Source organism: Pelophylax lessonae (assembly GCF_965119305.1).
Source record: "Pelophylax lessonae genome assembly, chromosome: 1".
Lineage (NCBI taxonomy): Eukaryota > Metazoa > Chordata > Amphibia > Anura > Ranidae > Pelophylax > Pelophylax lessonae.
Window position 1 is genome coordinate 375,936,132 of NC_138768.1, and position 15,450 is coordinate 375,951,581.

At 38.8% G+C, this 15,450-nt stretch overlaps 1 protein-coding gene across 2 annotated transcripts in view; it reads left to right on the forward strand.

The window, feature by feature from the left end:
* The window catches only part of SMARCA2 (SWI/SNF related BAF chromatin remodeling complex subunit ATPase 2), a 300,239-nt gene that overhangs the window by 24,970 nt on the left and 259,819 nt on the right, over window positions 1–15,450 (forward strand). For both annotated transcript variants that reach the window (XM_082242988.1, XM_082242989.1), the window contains exons 6-9: window positions 7,748–7,874; window positions 9,168–9,341; window positions 11,802–11,975; window positions 13,885–14,052. In XM_082242988.1, coding sequence (XP_082099114.1) covers window positions 7,748–7,874; window positions 9,168–9,341; window positions 11,802–11,975; window positions 13,885–14,052 — 643 coding nt within the window. The remainder of the gene's footprint in view (window positions 1–7,747; window positions 7,875–9,167; window positions 9,342–11,801; window positions 11,976–13,884; window positions 14,053–15,450) is intronic.

The window sequence follows — 15,450 nt, forward strand, 5'->3', positions numbered from 1 at the left end:
TAAGGATTACAAATAGTCCATGTTAATTGAGAGTGTGAAGTTCCACTTTAACCTGTTTATGATGTATTGAAATGTATGTATTTCTGTCTGTCTGTCTATATGTGTGTAATGTGTGGTAGTTGCCTTAGCGACACATCAGAGGAGTTGTCATTGTTAGCAGACTTTGCATCAAGCATCTGACAGGCAGAGAAGTTGGAGCTGACTCAAATGTGTGGGAGTGGACAATAGAAAAGTTGGATAATAACCAGTGATTTCTTCCCTGCTGTGCGAGACATGTATCACTGTCTTTTGTATTGGCGGTAGGTCTGGACTCAGTAGCGACCTCCCAGGGAGTAATTATGTGTAATGATCTTTAAGGGGCACAAGCCCACATAAAATCAACATGCAAATAATTGCTTTGACCAGCTCCCCTGCACAGAATGAACACAGGCATCCATTTACTTTGCCTATTTGTACAAAGTGATCTTTCCCTTGATGTTCTTCACCAATCTCCCCAACACCCAAGGGGATAGTTCTTCGATCTTTTACTATTATTGCATTTAATCTTGGAGAAAGAATACCCCCTCCCGCCTTCCTTGGAGAAAGGGATAAAAAAAAAAGGAAAAGAAGCTTGCCTCGTTTAAAAAGATTACAATGAACAGCCCCTGCTGCGTCGTTTACACTGACGCTGTAATGTTTGTATGCACTGAAAAATGCTAGCTACTATTAATGCAAACAACGTGAATGAAGTCACTAGCGGATTATATTTGTAGAGGTTGTCTGAATAAAATTGGACTCTGCTACTGCAAAACAAAATAAGACCTATTTGTCTTTCATGCATCTACATGCCAGCTTCTGAATTGCTATTGTCATGCTTCAAAAATTGGTGATATTGCAGAACTGCTGACTTCACGTGGGGTGAAAGCTTTTGATTCCCCACTTTATGCTAGTTTTGCTATGGTTTCCTGGCACCTCTTTCTAGCATTTGTGTCAGCAGATGGCGAGTCTGCAGTCTGTATCCCCCAGAATGTATATGTGTACAGCGTTCATTAGGCTAGCAGTAATGATGAGCTTTCACACTGCTGCAGATCACAGGGCCAAATGCAATGCTAATTAGTCAGACTCAGTACCTTTTTTTTTTTATATATTCTATTTCACTGCATAGAGAAAAAGAGCAAAAACTTGAATTTGACTCCAAGCTATTTAGATGTCAGTACATCTATTTTGACCTTTTGGTAAATGTCATTGCCATTTATTCGAAGATGTATTCTGGTGCGGTGGTATTATCTTGACCAATTTGATATAAAAAGCTGTAGTGGCTTATGCTATTTTCTTCTGATTTAACTAATAATGTGAGGATTGTATTAAAAACTGGATAAGAAAAGAGGTGCTACCTGTAGCACACTTTAAAAAATAGAATAACAAACAGTAGCACAATCTATAGGCTTGTGAATCATCAGTGACAATGCTGATTGAATCGCCATCAAAGTGTGGGGGCGGGGGTGACCCAAAGGGGGTGTGGGCAATAAAGTGGATATTGCTACATGGTGTATGGCTTGTAGTTTTGCACCTTTTCGCTTATGCTTAGTTAGGTGTTAGGCTACGTTTCCACTATTGCGGCTACAAAGGCACGCTACTTCTAGCCTGACTTTGTAGTGTGACTTGTTTGCGGCTACTTCTGGGGACTTCAGTGCGACCTTCCTTCTATGAGGGACAAGTCGCACTGAAGTCGGCCCAAAAGTAGTGCAAAAACTATTTTTCAAGTCGCAGCAGTTAGAACAGGCCAAATTGAAATTAATGACTTTTGACTTGCTGTGCGACTTGACATGTGTCAAGTCGCAATAGTGGAAACGGAGCCTAAAGCCCCGTACACACGCACAGATTGTTGGCCGACCGATCGGCCGTCTTTTGTCCAGTGTTGTTTGTTGGTTGAAATGTGCTCTACACTTGCACTGGACTTTTGTTGGCCAACAAAAACCAACTTCAGAAGTGATGTCATGTGATGGTTGACTTTCCGTGTGTTTTTTCTTCTCTGAGCATGCCCAGTCTTGCTCATCTGATTTTTGTCTGCCGAAATCTGTACTGACTGAGGAACAATCGGCCGTTCTGTTGTTGGCCAACAAAAATTTTCTAGCATGCACACCGGATTTTTTTTTTCAGCCGAAAAGTCGCAGTTGGTCGTCGGAAGCATCATACTAACAAGCCTACAATCGGACGTTGGCTGACAATTTACGGCCAACAATCTGTGCGTGTGTACGGGGCTTTAGACAAAATACGGCATGTGGCTACACTGAAGAGAGAATGGTGTTGGCTGAATATTAAAATCAACATCTGGACAAAATATTTTTTAAATTTTAAAGAAGAATTGCAGATATGGCATTTTTTACATAGTTAATTTCTACTACAGGTTGGACCAATGTAACTATGCATAATCCATGCCTGTGGGATTCCTCTAGAACAGGAGGTCTTCAAACTATGGCCCTCTAGTTTTTCAGGAAGTACAATTCCCATCATGCCTGTGAATGTCAGAGTTTTACAATGTCTTAATGGGATGTGTAGTTCACTAACAGCTGGAGGGCCGTAGTTTGAGGATCCCTGTTAGAAGCTATAAATCCCTGTAGTAGCACAACTACTCCAGTGATCTCCACTAGGTTCCACGTGCCATGCTGATCATCTGCCCTGCTACATGGTGAACACAGGAGTTCAGCTGCACAGCACAGGTGCCAACCAGAGATCACTTTGCATTTTCTCAAAGCGTTCTCTGATTGGAGAAGTTGGAAAGGGGAGGCAGTAATATTGCACTCTGCACCTTGTCCAATCAGAGAATGCAAAGCATTCTATAAATAGTGCCTGTGGCAAGCTGCATAAGATCTTGAAGATAGTGGAGATCACTGGAGCAGTAGTGTCTGCCACAGTAATTTCCAGCTTCTAGAGGGATCCCACAGGCATGGTACAGTTGATCCCTGAAATTTGCAGGGGTTACGTTCCTAGAGCACCTGCAAATTATGAAAAACCGCAAATCTTAGATGTGGTCCAAAAAATGTCTATATAGTTTAAACCCTAAATATGCCCCCCAAAATATGCTCCCAAACATTTTTAATTTCATTTCAAACTCCACCTAATACATTACCAAAAATGTAAACCTGTATACTGTACAGTACTGTACTGCTATGTCTCCTGCAGTGCTAGAATGTAAAATACCGATGTTACCCTTATATCTACTGTAATTCATGCAAACGTGTGTTCTTTGATATACTGTACGTTGTCGTTTTTCTTTGGTAAAAAAATCCGCAGAGGACCGAAGCCACGCTCTCTGAACTGCGACTTTTCAGGAGTCGACTGTATATGCAGTTACATTGTTTGAATCCTGATCAATAGAACTGTGTGTAAAAAAAATTATATTTATTTTTTAAGCTGAACTCCAGACATGCAAACTTTTATTTAAATACTTCCCTCTAATGCTACAAAGGATATAAATCCACTTTGTGGCCTTAATGGCATGTGTAGTTCCCTAACAGCTGGAGGGCCGTAGCCTATGGCCCCTTTCACACATACGGTTTGTCATGTCATGTCAAAATGTATCAGTTTTTCCATCCCTTTTTTTATCCATCCCTTTTTTTTCCATCCCTTTTTTTTTTTTTTTTTTCCATTTTTTTTTTCCATCCCTTTTTTTTTTTTTTTTTTTCCATCCTTTTTTTCCATCCTTTTTTTTTTTTTTTTTGTCCGTTTTACATCCGTTTTTCTTCCGATCCGTTTTTTTTGACGGATGAAAAATAGGGCATTCATCCATTCCAAAAAATGGGACATTGACGGAATCGGATGAAAATGGATGTTAAGGGATGATCCTCCGTTGTCATCCATTTTTACATAGAGATGCTTTGATGTCCATTTTTCATCCGTCAACGGATGGATGAAAAACAGACAAACGGACCGTATGTGTGTAAGGGGCCTAAAAGGTTTACTGCCCCGGGTTGGTCTATAAATATGCAGTTTGTTAATCTTTTTTTTTTTTTTTTTTTTTTTTTTTATCTTTATACAGTGAAAATAAAAGAAGGGAAAAAAGCAGTTGTTAGCATGAAAGAACTCTATCTGTCCCAAAAAAATATAAAAACCATTTGGGTACAATGTTGCATGTAAATGTCAATCAAAGCGCTGAAAACGGAAAAATCGGCTAAGAGTGGAACATGCTGGTACTGAGCTGGTTAATCAGCGTTTTTTTTTTTTTGTTAAGTCTTCCCTTGTTTTCAGGCTTCTTATTGTCCTTTGCAAGCTCCCCATCTTCAGAGGTGCTAGTGTAGAGCCAGCAGCATAGTTTTTTCTGGTCACATGCTCCCCTTTATGCAGACTGCGATTCCCATTTCGGGGGCAAGCAGGAAAAGAGTGGCTACATTCACATACACAAGGGGGATATGGTGAACAAATGTATCCACCCAAGGAACAGGAATTCTGCAAATAGAAGGAAGGCTTGCATTTATTTTATAAAACGTGAATCTAAGTGTTCCTTTAAAGCTACATGGAGGTGACACAAATCGGAATTGGTGTGGAGGTAAATCTGGAATTCATCTCCTTATCTCAAAATACAGTGAATAACCCGTTCATAATATGAGAACATTTAGCAAAATTTTAAGCAATTCTTAACCACTAAAAATTTTTAGAAGAGGTCAGACTGATGTCTGGAAAATGAAAATGTAAGAATTTCCCAAAAGATAATTTATGGCAGAAGCATGTTTCAGGTGTATTTTGGCATATTATTAATTTGTGGTGGTCAAATAATGCCAACATTTTCTAGTTTGCGTATATTGCATTTTTGTAATTTGGATGAAATAACTGTACAGACCTTAGGTGGTCTGATTTTAGCATTCTATAAAGCTGCATTGCTGTGTGGGGGCTGTGACTTTACAGCCTGTCTTGTGTGATCACCTTTTTTGCTCTATAAATACACAACAAAAATAAGATGGACAGATTGTCTCCTAAGGAGATTTGAGGCTTTAAAACACCCCAAACCACAAGGATGTAATTCTGCATCACTGCAGGAGACTCATTTTCTCTCCTCTGGAGTACAAAAAATTGAATTAGAATTAGGTCAGTCAGGTTTTTCATAGAGATTGAACTGTAAATCAAGACAGGTTACTATTCTGGCAAGAAACAGACTTATATTACAGCCAGGAGATATTTGTTCAGGTCCTTGGAAGAGGTTTATGAATCCTACAGGAGAAGTGAATCTGTAGGCAGAAGAAGCTGGCGCATTGTAACATGCGATATTACTTATACATTAATATGCAATGAATTTGCTGTGTTGCTTTATATACATTCTGTAAACAAGTATTTTTTTAATTATTCATACAGTGTGCCAAGACTCGTTAGTAGTAAATATGGCTGTAATCACCAACTACAAAGTGCTGTGTTCGCAAATTTTTTTTTTTTTTTTTATAGTTGCTGGTTTGGACTTTTGGCTCAGATATTGCAGTGTACATTAATTGGTTGGGGTGAAGGATAAAGAGAAGTTATTTTTAAATGTAACTTGCATTTAAAACCTTTGTCTTGCTATATCTGCTTCCTTTGATTCCCCGTTCAGTGCTAAAAAGTCTGGGTGAGGATGGGGCTATACTTGAAGCCAGGCTCTTTTGCAGTTCACACGTGCTGAACGTGAGCATAAATGACTTGTGGAAGGAAATTAATAATAAGTGTCTGAGACAAGTTCTGTCTCAGCTGGTGCCGTTGCCAATAGCAATCAATCCGCTTTTATTTTCCATTTTTTTTTCCACACTGCTTCGAAAATGTAAATGCTAATTGTTTGCCCTCCAGCTGAGACAAAGTTGAGCAGGCTGATAATAAAAAAAAAAAAAAAAAAAAAAAAAAAAATTCCCCATTCAAACAAGTGATGTGGATGGAGAAATCCTCCTCGCTGTGCTATTGTGTTCTGACAGTGGGGGTGACTTCTCTGTCAGAATACCCTGATCAGTGCTGCTAATTGGGTGAAAAATTTCCAACATTCCCTTTTGAGAGAAGGCAATCAATAGATCGACTTCTGTAGAGCAGGGGCTGAGTCCCGCTGTCTTGTGTCAGCGGACGCAGCAGCGGGGCTCGGGAGCGAGCACACAAGTGCCCTCATGGGAGGCGGTTACCTATTGTGCGCGCTTGCCAGAGAGGAGGAGGCGGGAGCGTCAGCAGAGGGACAGAGAAGAGAAGGTTTGGGGCCGCTCTACACAGAGCGGGTATGTTTTAAATGCTAGGAAGTATCCACTCTGGAGACAGTACCCATACCCACATCCAATTGTATAAGAGACTAGAAAAAGAAAAACATAGGCATGTAACCACGTGGTCCTAGGATCCAACCTTGATCATGCCTAGTTATAGGCCTTTTTAGGGTCTGAGACTATCGGTAAGGGAGGTGAGCATATGTTAAAAGAAATACATTTTATTTGAATACAGATTGCTTAAAAACAGTAGACATCAGTAGTATTGAACAATGCATCATCATTGAACTGCAAAGAATAGTCTAAAAAGCCGGTTCAACGCATTTCGCAAATTGGTATGACCAATAGCTGCTTCGTAAGGAACCACAGGAACAAACGGCTATCTCATCTTTACAGACTTAGGAGCAAAAGAAAAAAAGGGAAAATCGCAATAAATATATGTATACAATGTAACTAGTACATGGTAAACATCATCATACCTATAGGTGTGTGTGTGTGTGTGTGTGTGTGTGTGTGTGTGTGTGTATATATATATAATATAATACGCTCACCATACTTTACACTTTGAAAACATGAGTCAAATAGTGATTTAACCGGCTGTGAGACTGATAGTCTCAGACCCTAAAAAGTCCTATAACTAGGCATGATCACGGTTGGATCCTGGGACCACGTGGTTATATGCCTATGTTTTTCTTTTTACAGAGCAGGTATGTATAGACCTTTTTTTTTTCTTTTTTTTTTTTTAAATATTTCTTTACAATCACTTTCACTTAAGTCACAACTAACCTGTTAAAGACTGATAGTCTAATGACTGTTGGGTTAGTAATCAAGAAGCAACAGCAGAGGTGAAGGAAGCACAGAACTACAGATCTACAGAATCAGTGAATGAAGCAGATGCAGGAAAATCTACAGATCTACTGCAGCTTCTCTTGCAAGAACTGTGACCTTGCCATTCATTTTGTTTCAATGTGATTAGCAATATCCCCCCAAAAAATGTTACTTTAGAAAGTCATTGGTCTGGCATTGTCTGATCAGTTGTTTTTATTTAGTGGAACAGGAAACAGTTCTAGAAGTATTTTTGGTTGGATTTTGTATGATTTTTAAATTATGTGTGAATGAGATGGACATACTTTTTTTTTTTCTTTTAATTAACAATTGTATTTTATTAAACACAACTCCTTGCATAGTGACATTTACTTATAGTACAGAAGGCTAACCAAATACACTTGGCAACAGCACAAGAAAAATCAATATGTAGTCATCAATAAAACCAGTAAAGTGTGCTTTAGTATAAGAACTATGGCAGAGGGAGCCTACATGTTGTTGTTGTGTTTTTTTTTTTTTAAATATCAGGTAAATATGAAATACTTTATATTCACATCTTTTGGCCCACTGTAGACCTGATAATAGGGAGATGTCAGATTGCACTGTCACACACCTTTTCCATCTCTTTTAGCTGTCTGGCTTTGTCAGAGGTTTATTTTTGTCAGATTGTTCGTTGGAGGGCAAACATTTTAATTATTTGTAAATGTTCTATTCTATAATAACTTGAGTGTCTGTCTGTGTTTCAGACTTCAGGCTCGTATTGCTCATAGGATCCAGGAACTGGAAAATTTGCCTGGCTCACTACCACCTGATCTGAGAACCAAAGCCACAGTGGAGTTAAAGGCCCTTAGACTTTTAAACTTCCAACGCCAGGTACAAGTGATAGAACCATGTTAAAACAATTAACAGATTGAATATTAGTATTTTTATCAATTTTAAGATATGAATTTTAATTTTTTTTTACGTTCTTTTGAGATACATTTATTGGCCTTAATACGTTTTTTTATTGTGTTCAGGATTACAAAAAAATGTAATTCATTGTGAGAATTTAAATATTTTATGGTTACCATTTACAGCCACCAGCTTAAATGTAAAAAAAAACAAAAAAAAGCAAACACTTTTGTAAAATAAACCTGAAGAGCAGTAGAGATCAGATTACACGCAGTGAAAGCACTCAAGAGAGACTTAATTTGCTTTATTTGTCTGTAGTTATTTATTTAAAGGATAAGTTCACTTTTGAAGCATGTTAACATCATGCCTCTATTTAGGGTCTAACATGCTGCAATTCCCCCATTCCCCCACCACCCTCCCTGTGACCGCAGACAGGGTTTACTCTCCCCGTACCCACTCTCACATTTCAAAATCAGAGCGGCTGTGCGCTCCCACAGCTGCATCACTCTTTCACAGAAATCTGTGAATGAAGAAGATGCAAGTGCAATCTACGCAGCAGCAGCAGATGGCTTGAGGGTTCTTAAACTGTGATGGCGCCAATGAACTCCTTCGTAGCTCATTCACAAAGCCCTGCAGCTTATAAACTGACAGCCTGTACGGCGGTACAGACAGAAAGCTGAAGGATTTGTTTGCAGGAGCCTGACATTGCACCCGCAATCTTCTGATGCGGGATCCTTCGGGGGTGTGGGGGGAATAACATACACTTTTTTTTTTCTGCAAAAATACACATTTTTATTTTAATAACTTGGCCTTTAGAGTACCAACAACCATGCAGGTTATGAACTTTACGTTTTATGGATGCATGGTGTAATAACATTTTATTTGTTAAAAAAAAATAGAGATATGAACTGTTCTCATCCAGTTTATAATCTTTAAGACTAAATTGAGCAAAAGCCATTATACTTTCTGCTCAGTGGGGTGCGCCATTAAAATGTAAAATTCGAAAGAGCAGCAGTGAGTGAAAGACAGAGATTGTGTTCCAAGCCTAAACTGGTATTTAAAGTATATCAACACTTGCTCTGGGTTCACTACTTTTGATTCAGAATTAGCATTCATAGGACAATTTTATTTATGGTCTTTATTTATGGTCTTACCTAACCAGTTTTGAACATTACAAAAAAAAAAAAAAAAAACGCCTTCCTTATTTAAGTATTTATAGTTTAAATTGAGTATTTTCCTCCTTTAACACCACCTTGCTTTCATCTTTCTGTTCAGTTGAGACAGGAAGTTGTGGCATGCATGCGACGGGATACCACTCTTGAGACTGCTCTGAACTCTAAAGCTTACAAGAGAAGCAAGCGACAGACACTACGTGAGGCCCGAATGACTGAAAAGTTGGAGAAGCAGCAAAAGATTGAACAAGAAAGAAAGCGCAGACAAAAGCACCAGGTAATTTTATTTTTTTTTTAAATTTTTTTTTTGCCAGATGTTCGCAATTGTGCGAGCACCTATTAGTGACCATAATCTGAGTCTGAGCGCAAGGCAGCACATATTGTACAAAAATTGATTCCCTTGTTCATCAAGCCACTGCCTTATGCTGATGTATATCTAGTATGTAAAGTGTACTTCAAATATGAGAAACAATTTACTGTATATGGTAAGTTTAATTATGAAGCCATAGCTGAACTATCAACATAGTCACTACTTTGAGTATTTAGCACCAAGACTATAATGCAATCATTATTTATTGTGGGTGCCATGTCACAGTAGCGGATTCAGAATTGCTTTTTATTTATTTTTTATAAAAAAAATGATTTGCAGCCAATGAAAAAAATCAGTGGTGATGGGATTCTAGGGATTTGTAGCTCAGCCACTGAGCAACTGACTTTTTGCGGCAATTGGAGCAATCTGCAAAATCACAAGCTTTCAGCACAATGCAGCTGCTGATTGTCATGGCACATCAGTGGTTTCTTGCTGAAAAAAGGTTGTGTTGTATCCAGCTGCTGTAGTCTGTAGCCAGCTACAAATTGCCATAGAAAGTTGTAAGGCCCAGTTTCATACTGGCATTAAAAACATGACTTTGAGGCACATTTTTGCTGTTTCTTGAATACCTAGTAAAGCAACCTACAATGGATGATATGGACAGCGAACAGAGTTGTTCACATTTTGAAAAAAAAATAGTTTTTACAAATTAATAAATTATTAAAAAAAAGAAAAAACATGTAGTGTTGGTGTCACTTAACACCGCTGTGCAGCAAAAATTAAGCTCTGTCGAGTCTGGGAGGAGTTGAAGCTTTTCGACTCCCATTTAAATCGATGGTGATGTACTGTAAACTTGCTTGTAGCACATTTACGTGTTTGACAAACATTAATCAAATATAAGTGAGGTGGAAACAAAAAACAAAAAAAAAAAACACTAAGGCTCCATTCACACCTGGGCGTTTTCAGCTCCAAAAACGCTTCCAAAACGCCCAACAAGTAAAACCTCATTCATTTAAATGGCCCCTGTTCACATCTGAGCGTTTTGCAAAACGCCTGTAGCTGAAAAAAGTACATGAGCTTCTTTTTGGGCTGATTACCAGCGTTTTTGATAGATGTCAATGAAAAACGCCTGAAAAAATCGCGGTACAATCGCGGTAAAAATCGCGGTAAAATCGCGGTAAAAAACGCTACGCTCAAGTGTGAATGCAGCCTTAGAGGGCATCTGAGTGCATTTTTTTTATGTGTTTTAAATGTATGTTAAATGTGTCAAAAACACGCTAAAGGGGCAATGGTTCACATTACTGTCAGCATTAGTGTTTTTAGCAAGTGAGGAATAATTCTTGCTAGACAGGTGTTTAGATTGATCATATGGAATATTCTGCTAATTTATTGAACTGATGGTGAGTGTGACTTTCCTTTCTAGAAAGCTGCACATTTATTTTTACAAAGTTTGGGTCATGCTGTCCAATTTCTGTTGCTTCCCCTGATGGACCTTCCATACAATCCTTTGGCCAATAAAGGAAACCCATCATTGTAAGGAACTAATAGGAATGTATGGGGTTTTTGGAGGAAGTGGGAAAGAGGAGGGAGATGCTATTAAGTAGTGTTGAAATTTGCCCGGGGAGTCAGAGTACAGACACTGAAAGCTTCTACAGGTATGTACAAGGAACTTCTAGGTGTCCGTTTATCAATATTTTCACCTAAGATATAAACCGCTTTCACCCATGATTCAACTGGAAAAGCGTGTGACTCTTCAGTAAAAACTTGTGCTAAAGAGACTCCCCAAGTATCAGAGTACCTTTTTAATAGAATTTCAGGTATAGATATTTATAAACATAGTTACATTGATTCAGCTTGGACCACTGTAACTATGTATATACCATACCTGGCTGATAGCATGAAAGCTGAAAATCACTGAAGAAAACACCGCTACTCCAGTGATCTCCACTAGCTTCCAGGCCCTTCGCTGAGCGGCCGCCCTGCCACATACCACTCGGCATGAGAATGCTTTGCATTTTCGCAATTCAATGTGTTCTCTGATTGAACAAAGTGGAGAGGCTAGGCGGCGATATCACTCTCCCCCACATCTCTGAATGGGGTCCTTGCCAAGCAGGTGTCCGACCTATGTTTAAAATGCAGCAGGACCTAGAAGCACATGGAGATCTTTGGGGTAGCGGTGTCTACTTATGTGATTTCCAGCTTCCAGGGGCATCTTCCAAATAGGGTATATGTATAGTTACATTTATCCAAACTGGACAATGTGACTATGTATAAAATATCTATATCTAGAACTTTTTTAATCATTATAGTAGTCCTTGGTAGTCATTGGAGGTACATGTGTGTTGTGAAATGTTATGTATACTAAGTAAGTAGCCTTCAATATTTCTTTGTTGTCAAGAAATATAAATATCTTTTTTTTTATTGTAGGAATATCTCAACAGTATATTGCAACATGCAAAAGATTTTAAAGAATACCACAGATCTGTCACCGGCAAAATCCAAAAACTTTCCAAAGCTGTTGCTACATGGCATGCAAATACTGAAAGAGAACAGAAGAAGGAGACGGAGCGAATTGAGAAGGAAAGAATGAGAAGACTTATGGTAAGTACATCTCTTTTTAACTGAAAACTATTATTGTACATATACTATGCGGCTTTTGGTTTTAAGTGCTACTTGAAATAATGACTGCCATGTAGAACTATGGAGCAAAGTCCTCTAAATGAATCTAAAATGGAGTCATCTAAAAGGATCTATTAATTGCTCCTAACAGAGAAACTGGCACATTTTAATGGTTTCCTAAAAGAGAGCTCAACTTAGAAGTGTTCAATAAATGTTGTAAAGTATATCCTTAGGGCTCATTCACCGGGGCACTCAGCCCCATGCAGTGGCCAGAGACATTTTAACTTTTTCAATACTACTGAACTAAGTGCAGGAAACAAATGGCTTTGACTGCTGCACTTGGCTAAGCGCCCTTGTAAATAAACCCTTCATGAAACCCACTAGTGTTTTCCGCAGTGTTTTTTTTTTTTTTTTTTTTTTTAATGTTCTGCCTACTAGTACATGCACAGCTCAACAAGCATTCTTGGCACAGTGCTTGCATGCTTGGATAAATGACTCCAGTGTGTATGTGCCGGGGGTCATATCATGCCTGCTAACTAAGAGGCAGAAAAACTGGCATCTGGAAGGAGGCCAGGGAGATGTCTGCAACCAGCGATGGATCGAACCGCTGCATCACTGGGACATAGAGTATTTTGCAGACTTTACTTCGGCTTTAGGTATATATATATATATATATATATATATATATATATATATATATATATATATATATATATATATATATATATATATATATATATATATATATATATATATATATATATATATATATATATATGTCGACAAGATCCTGCATCGCATGCTGTCCCTATACTTGTATGCAGGTAAACGCAAGTGTACATCACACTATTGGTTGCTAGGATGCTAAGCAGCTTGAGCTGCCTGCATCCTAGAAACAAAGAACGCTAACCCTAGCAACCATGAACACATGTCCACTATGACAAAGTCATTAATCTCTGGCCGTGCATGCACAGAATGGCTGGCCTTCTATTTAAGAATTCATAAATTACTTAAAGGCTTGTTGTTCTGTGCACAGTGACTCGTTCATTAAGGGCTGACCTGTTAACATCAATAAAATGTAACCAACAATGGCCACCCACTGATTGCACACTATTATTGATATGTCAACCCTGAGCAGTCAATGCTGCCAATAGTGCCACCTGCTTCCTATCAACAAAGGACAGTAGGCAGCTATAGCTGCCTGCATCCAAGCTCCTGCCACCTATAGTCTTTCTGTGCTAGGAGGCAGGTGGTGCCAGTAAAGTGCATTTGCATTGAAAATTGGATTTGTGCATTTTAAGGCTCTTCTGAACAATGCTTTAGAATGTGGATCTAAAAGCTGCAATGCACATGAAATCTTTGGCTATTATAGAGTTATGCTCAAATTCCTTAAAAAAAAAAAAAAAAAAAAAAAAAAAAGAGCGAGAAGCCATACAGATTTAAATGCAGCATTTTCTTGTGCAGGGGGTTTAAGAGTGCTGACACCTGCCAGGATTGCCAATCTGGAGAGTGTTGTTCTTGATAAGTGCAAACATTTTAACAGAAATGGAATGTTAAGTGAGGGGGAGGTGGCGGGCTTATGCAGACTGCTGCATTATATACTGGGCTAGTACTGACTTTAAGCATGTTCATATTGACACTTTCCAGATACATTCTGTGTTTGATCTTGCACAGAACCATTTTACAAAAAAGTTTAAAATGCTTTTATTCTTTCGTCCTAAACACTGTTGAAAATTACTCTTTATTCCGCATCTTTATAGCTTTGAAGATGCTCTTATCTCTGACATGTAGTAATGTGCCGGTGTTTATGGATGTCTGAAATGTTTCAGAATAATGCTTTCTTTTTAGTTTATATACAAGATGAATGTGGTATTTTTTTTTTCTTTAATAGGCTGAAGATGAAGAAGGATACCGAAAACTGATTGATCAGAAAAAAGATCGCCGTCTGGCCTATCTGCTCCAACAAACTGATGAGTATGTAGCAAACCTCACCAGCTTGGTGTGGGAGCACAAAAAAGCACAAGCTGCCAAGGAGAAAAAGAAGAGGAGAAAAAAGAAGGTAAGCACAGATGCAGACTGGACACTACAATAAAACATGTATTACTTACAATAAAAACTAGTATACAATGGCAGTTTCATTTTATAGTACACCCTCCCTTATTTACCTCTGGTGTTATGGATGTTAAAATGGATCTAAACCCACTTATTTAAGCTGACCATAGATGATTCAATTCTTGGCTGGTTCAGTAGGGACCAGCTGAGATTTGATCCATATATGGGCAGGCTAATTGTATCCAAGTCAATCCATTGATTGACTTGGGTACAACCAGCATGTTGGATCCCTAGCATGTGAATATTGCCCTATTCTCTCTACAAGGATGGCTTCTTGTGCCCCCCATCACCACCAGCATGCTTGCAGGAAAGAAAATCGCATAGTCTATGGCCTACCTTTAAAGTGCAGTGAAGTGACTAGTATCAGGTGATACACAGGGAAACTCCTACAGAAAATACACCACCTTATCTGCAGCCTTCCCAGCTCTACGGCTCTGAAAAGCAGGGGGCAGGGAAGTCTCCCTTTGCTGAGTTCAGTGAGGAGAGATTTCTCCCCCCCCACCCACAGTACAAGGGAACATGCACAGCTGTTGCTGTCAATCACAGGCTGTGTACTGGAGCCCTCCTCCCATGTCACAAATTATCTCTTGGAGTCTGGAAAAGCTGTTCGAGGTCACTTATGCAAATAACAGAGAAAGGAGGCAGCAGAGAGGAAACAAGTACACAATACAGAAGCATGTGCTTTGTTCATATTTCATGTCTGAGGTTTACAACCACTTTAACAGTTTACCAAAACAGTTGCATTCAAGACATGCTTTGAATGATAACTGTTATAGTTACAAGTGTGTGTAGGTTTGCTCTCAACTGAACTGTCAAGCCACCAATTAACGTGTCAAAGATGATCAGACATGGAGAACCATGGCAACTGCAGATCAGAGAGTTTAAGATGGCAGCTTCTTTGGCTGTAAAGGATGGGAAGGTTTAGTCCCCTTTAAAATGTTACAGAAATTAACAAGCCTTCCTGTCTTGATAAAAAGCTAAGAGTTGAGAATCTTTGATCCAAATTTAGCAAATAATCACTTTAGTTATTCAGTCATGTAAAAAGCAAAATCCTTTTCACTTTGAAAACACAATCGTGCAGACGATTGGATAATTCAAGTGCAACAGTTTCTGGCAGTGGTTAGCTAGACACTGCAGTTTGCGTTAAATCTGAACTCCATCTTTTGATATCCTTTGCATAGTTTGTTTGGGTCAGCTTGGCCCAAATGAACAATGTCTCTCACTAACCTTTGAGGCCTCTGGATGTGCAGTATAAAACTGTATGCAGCTGTGGCTACAACCAGCATACCGCAGTGCGGTATGCTGTATGTAACCTCTGATACATACAGTTTATAGCGCACATATA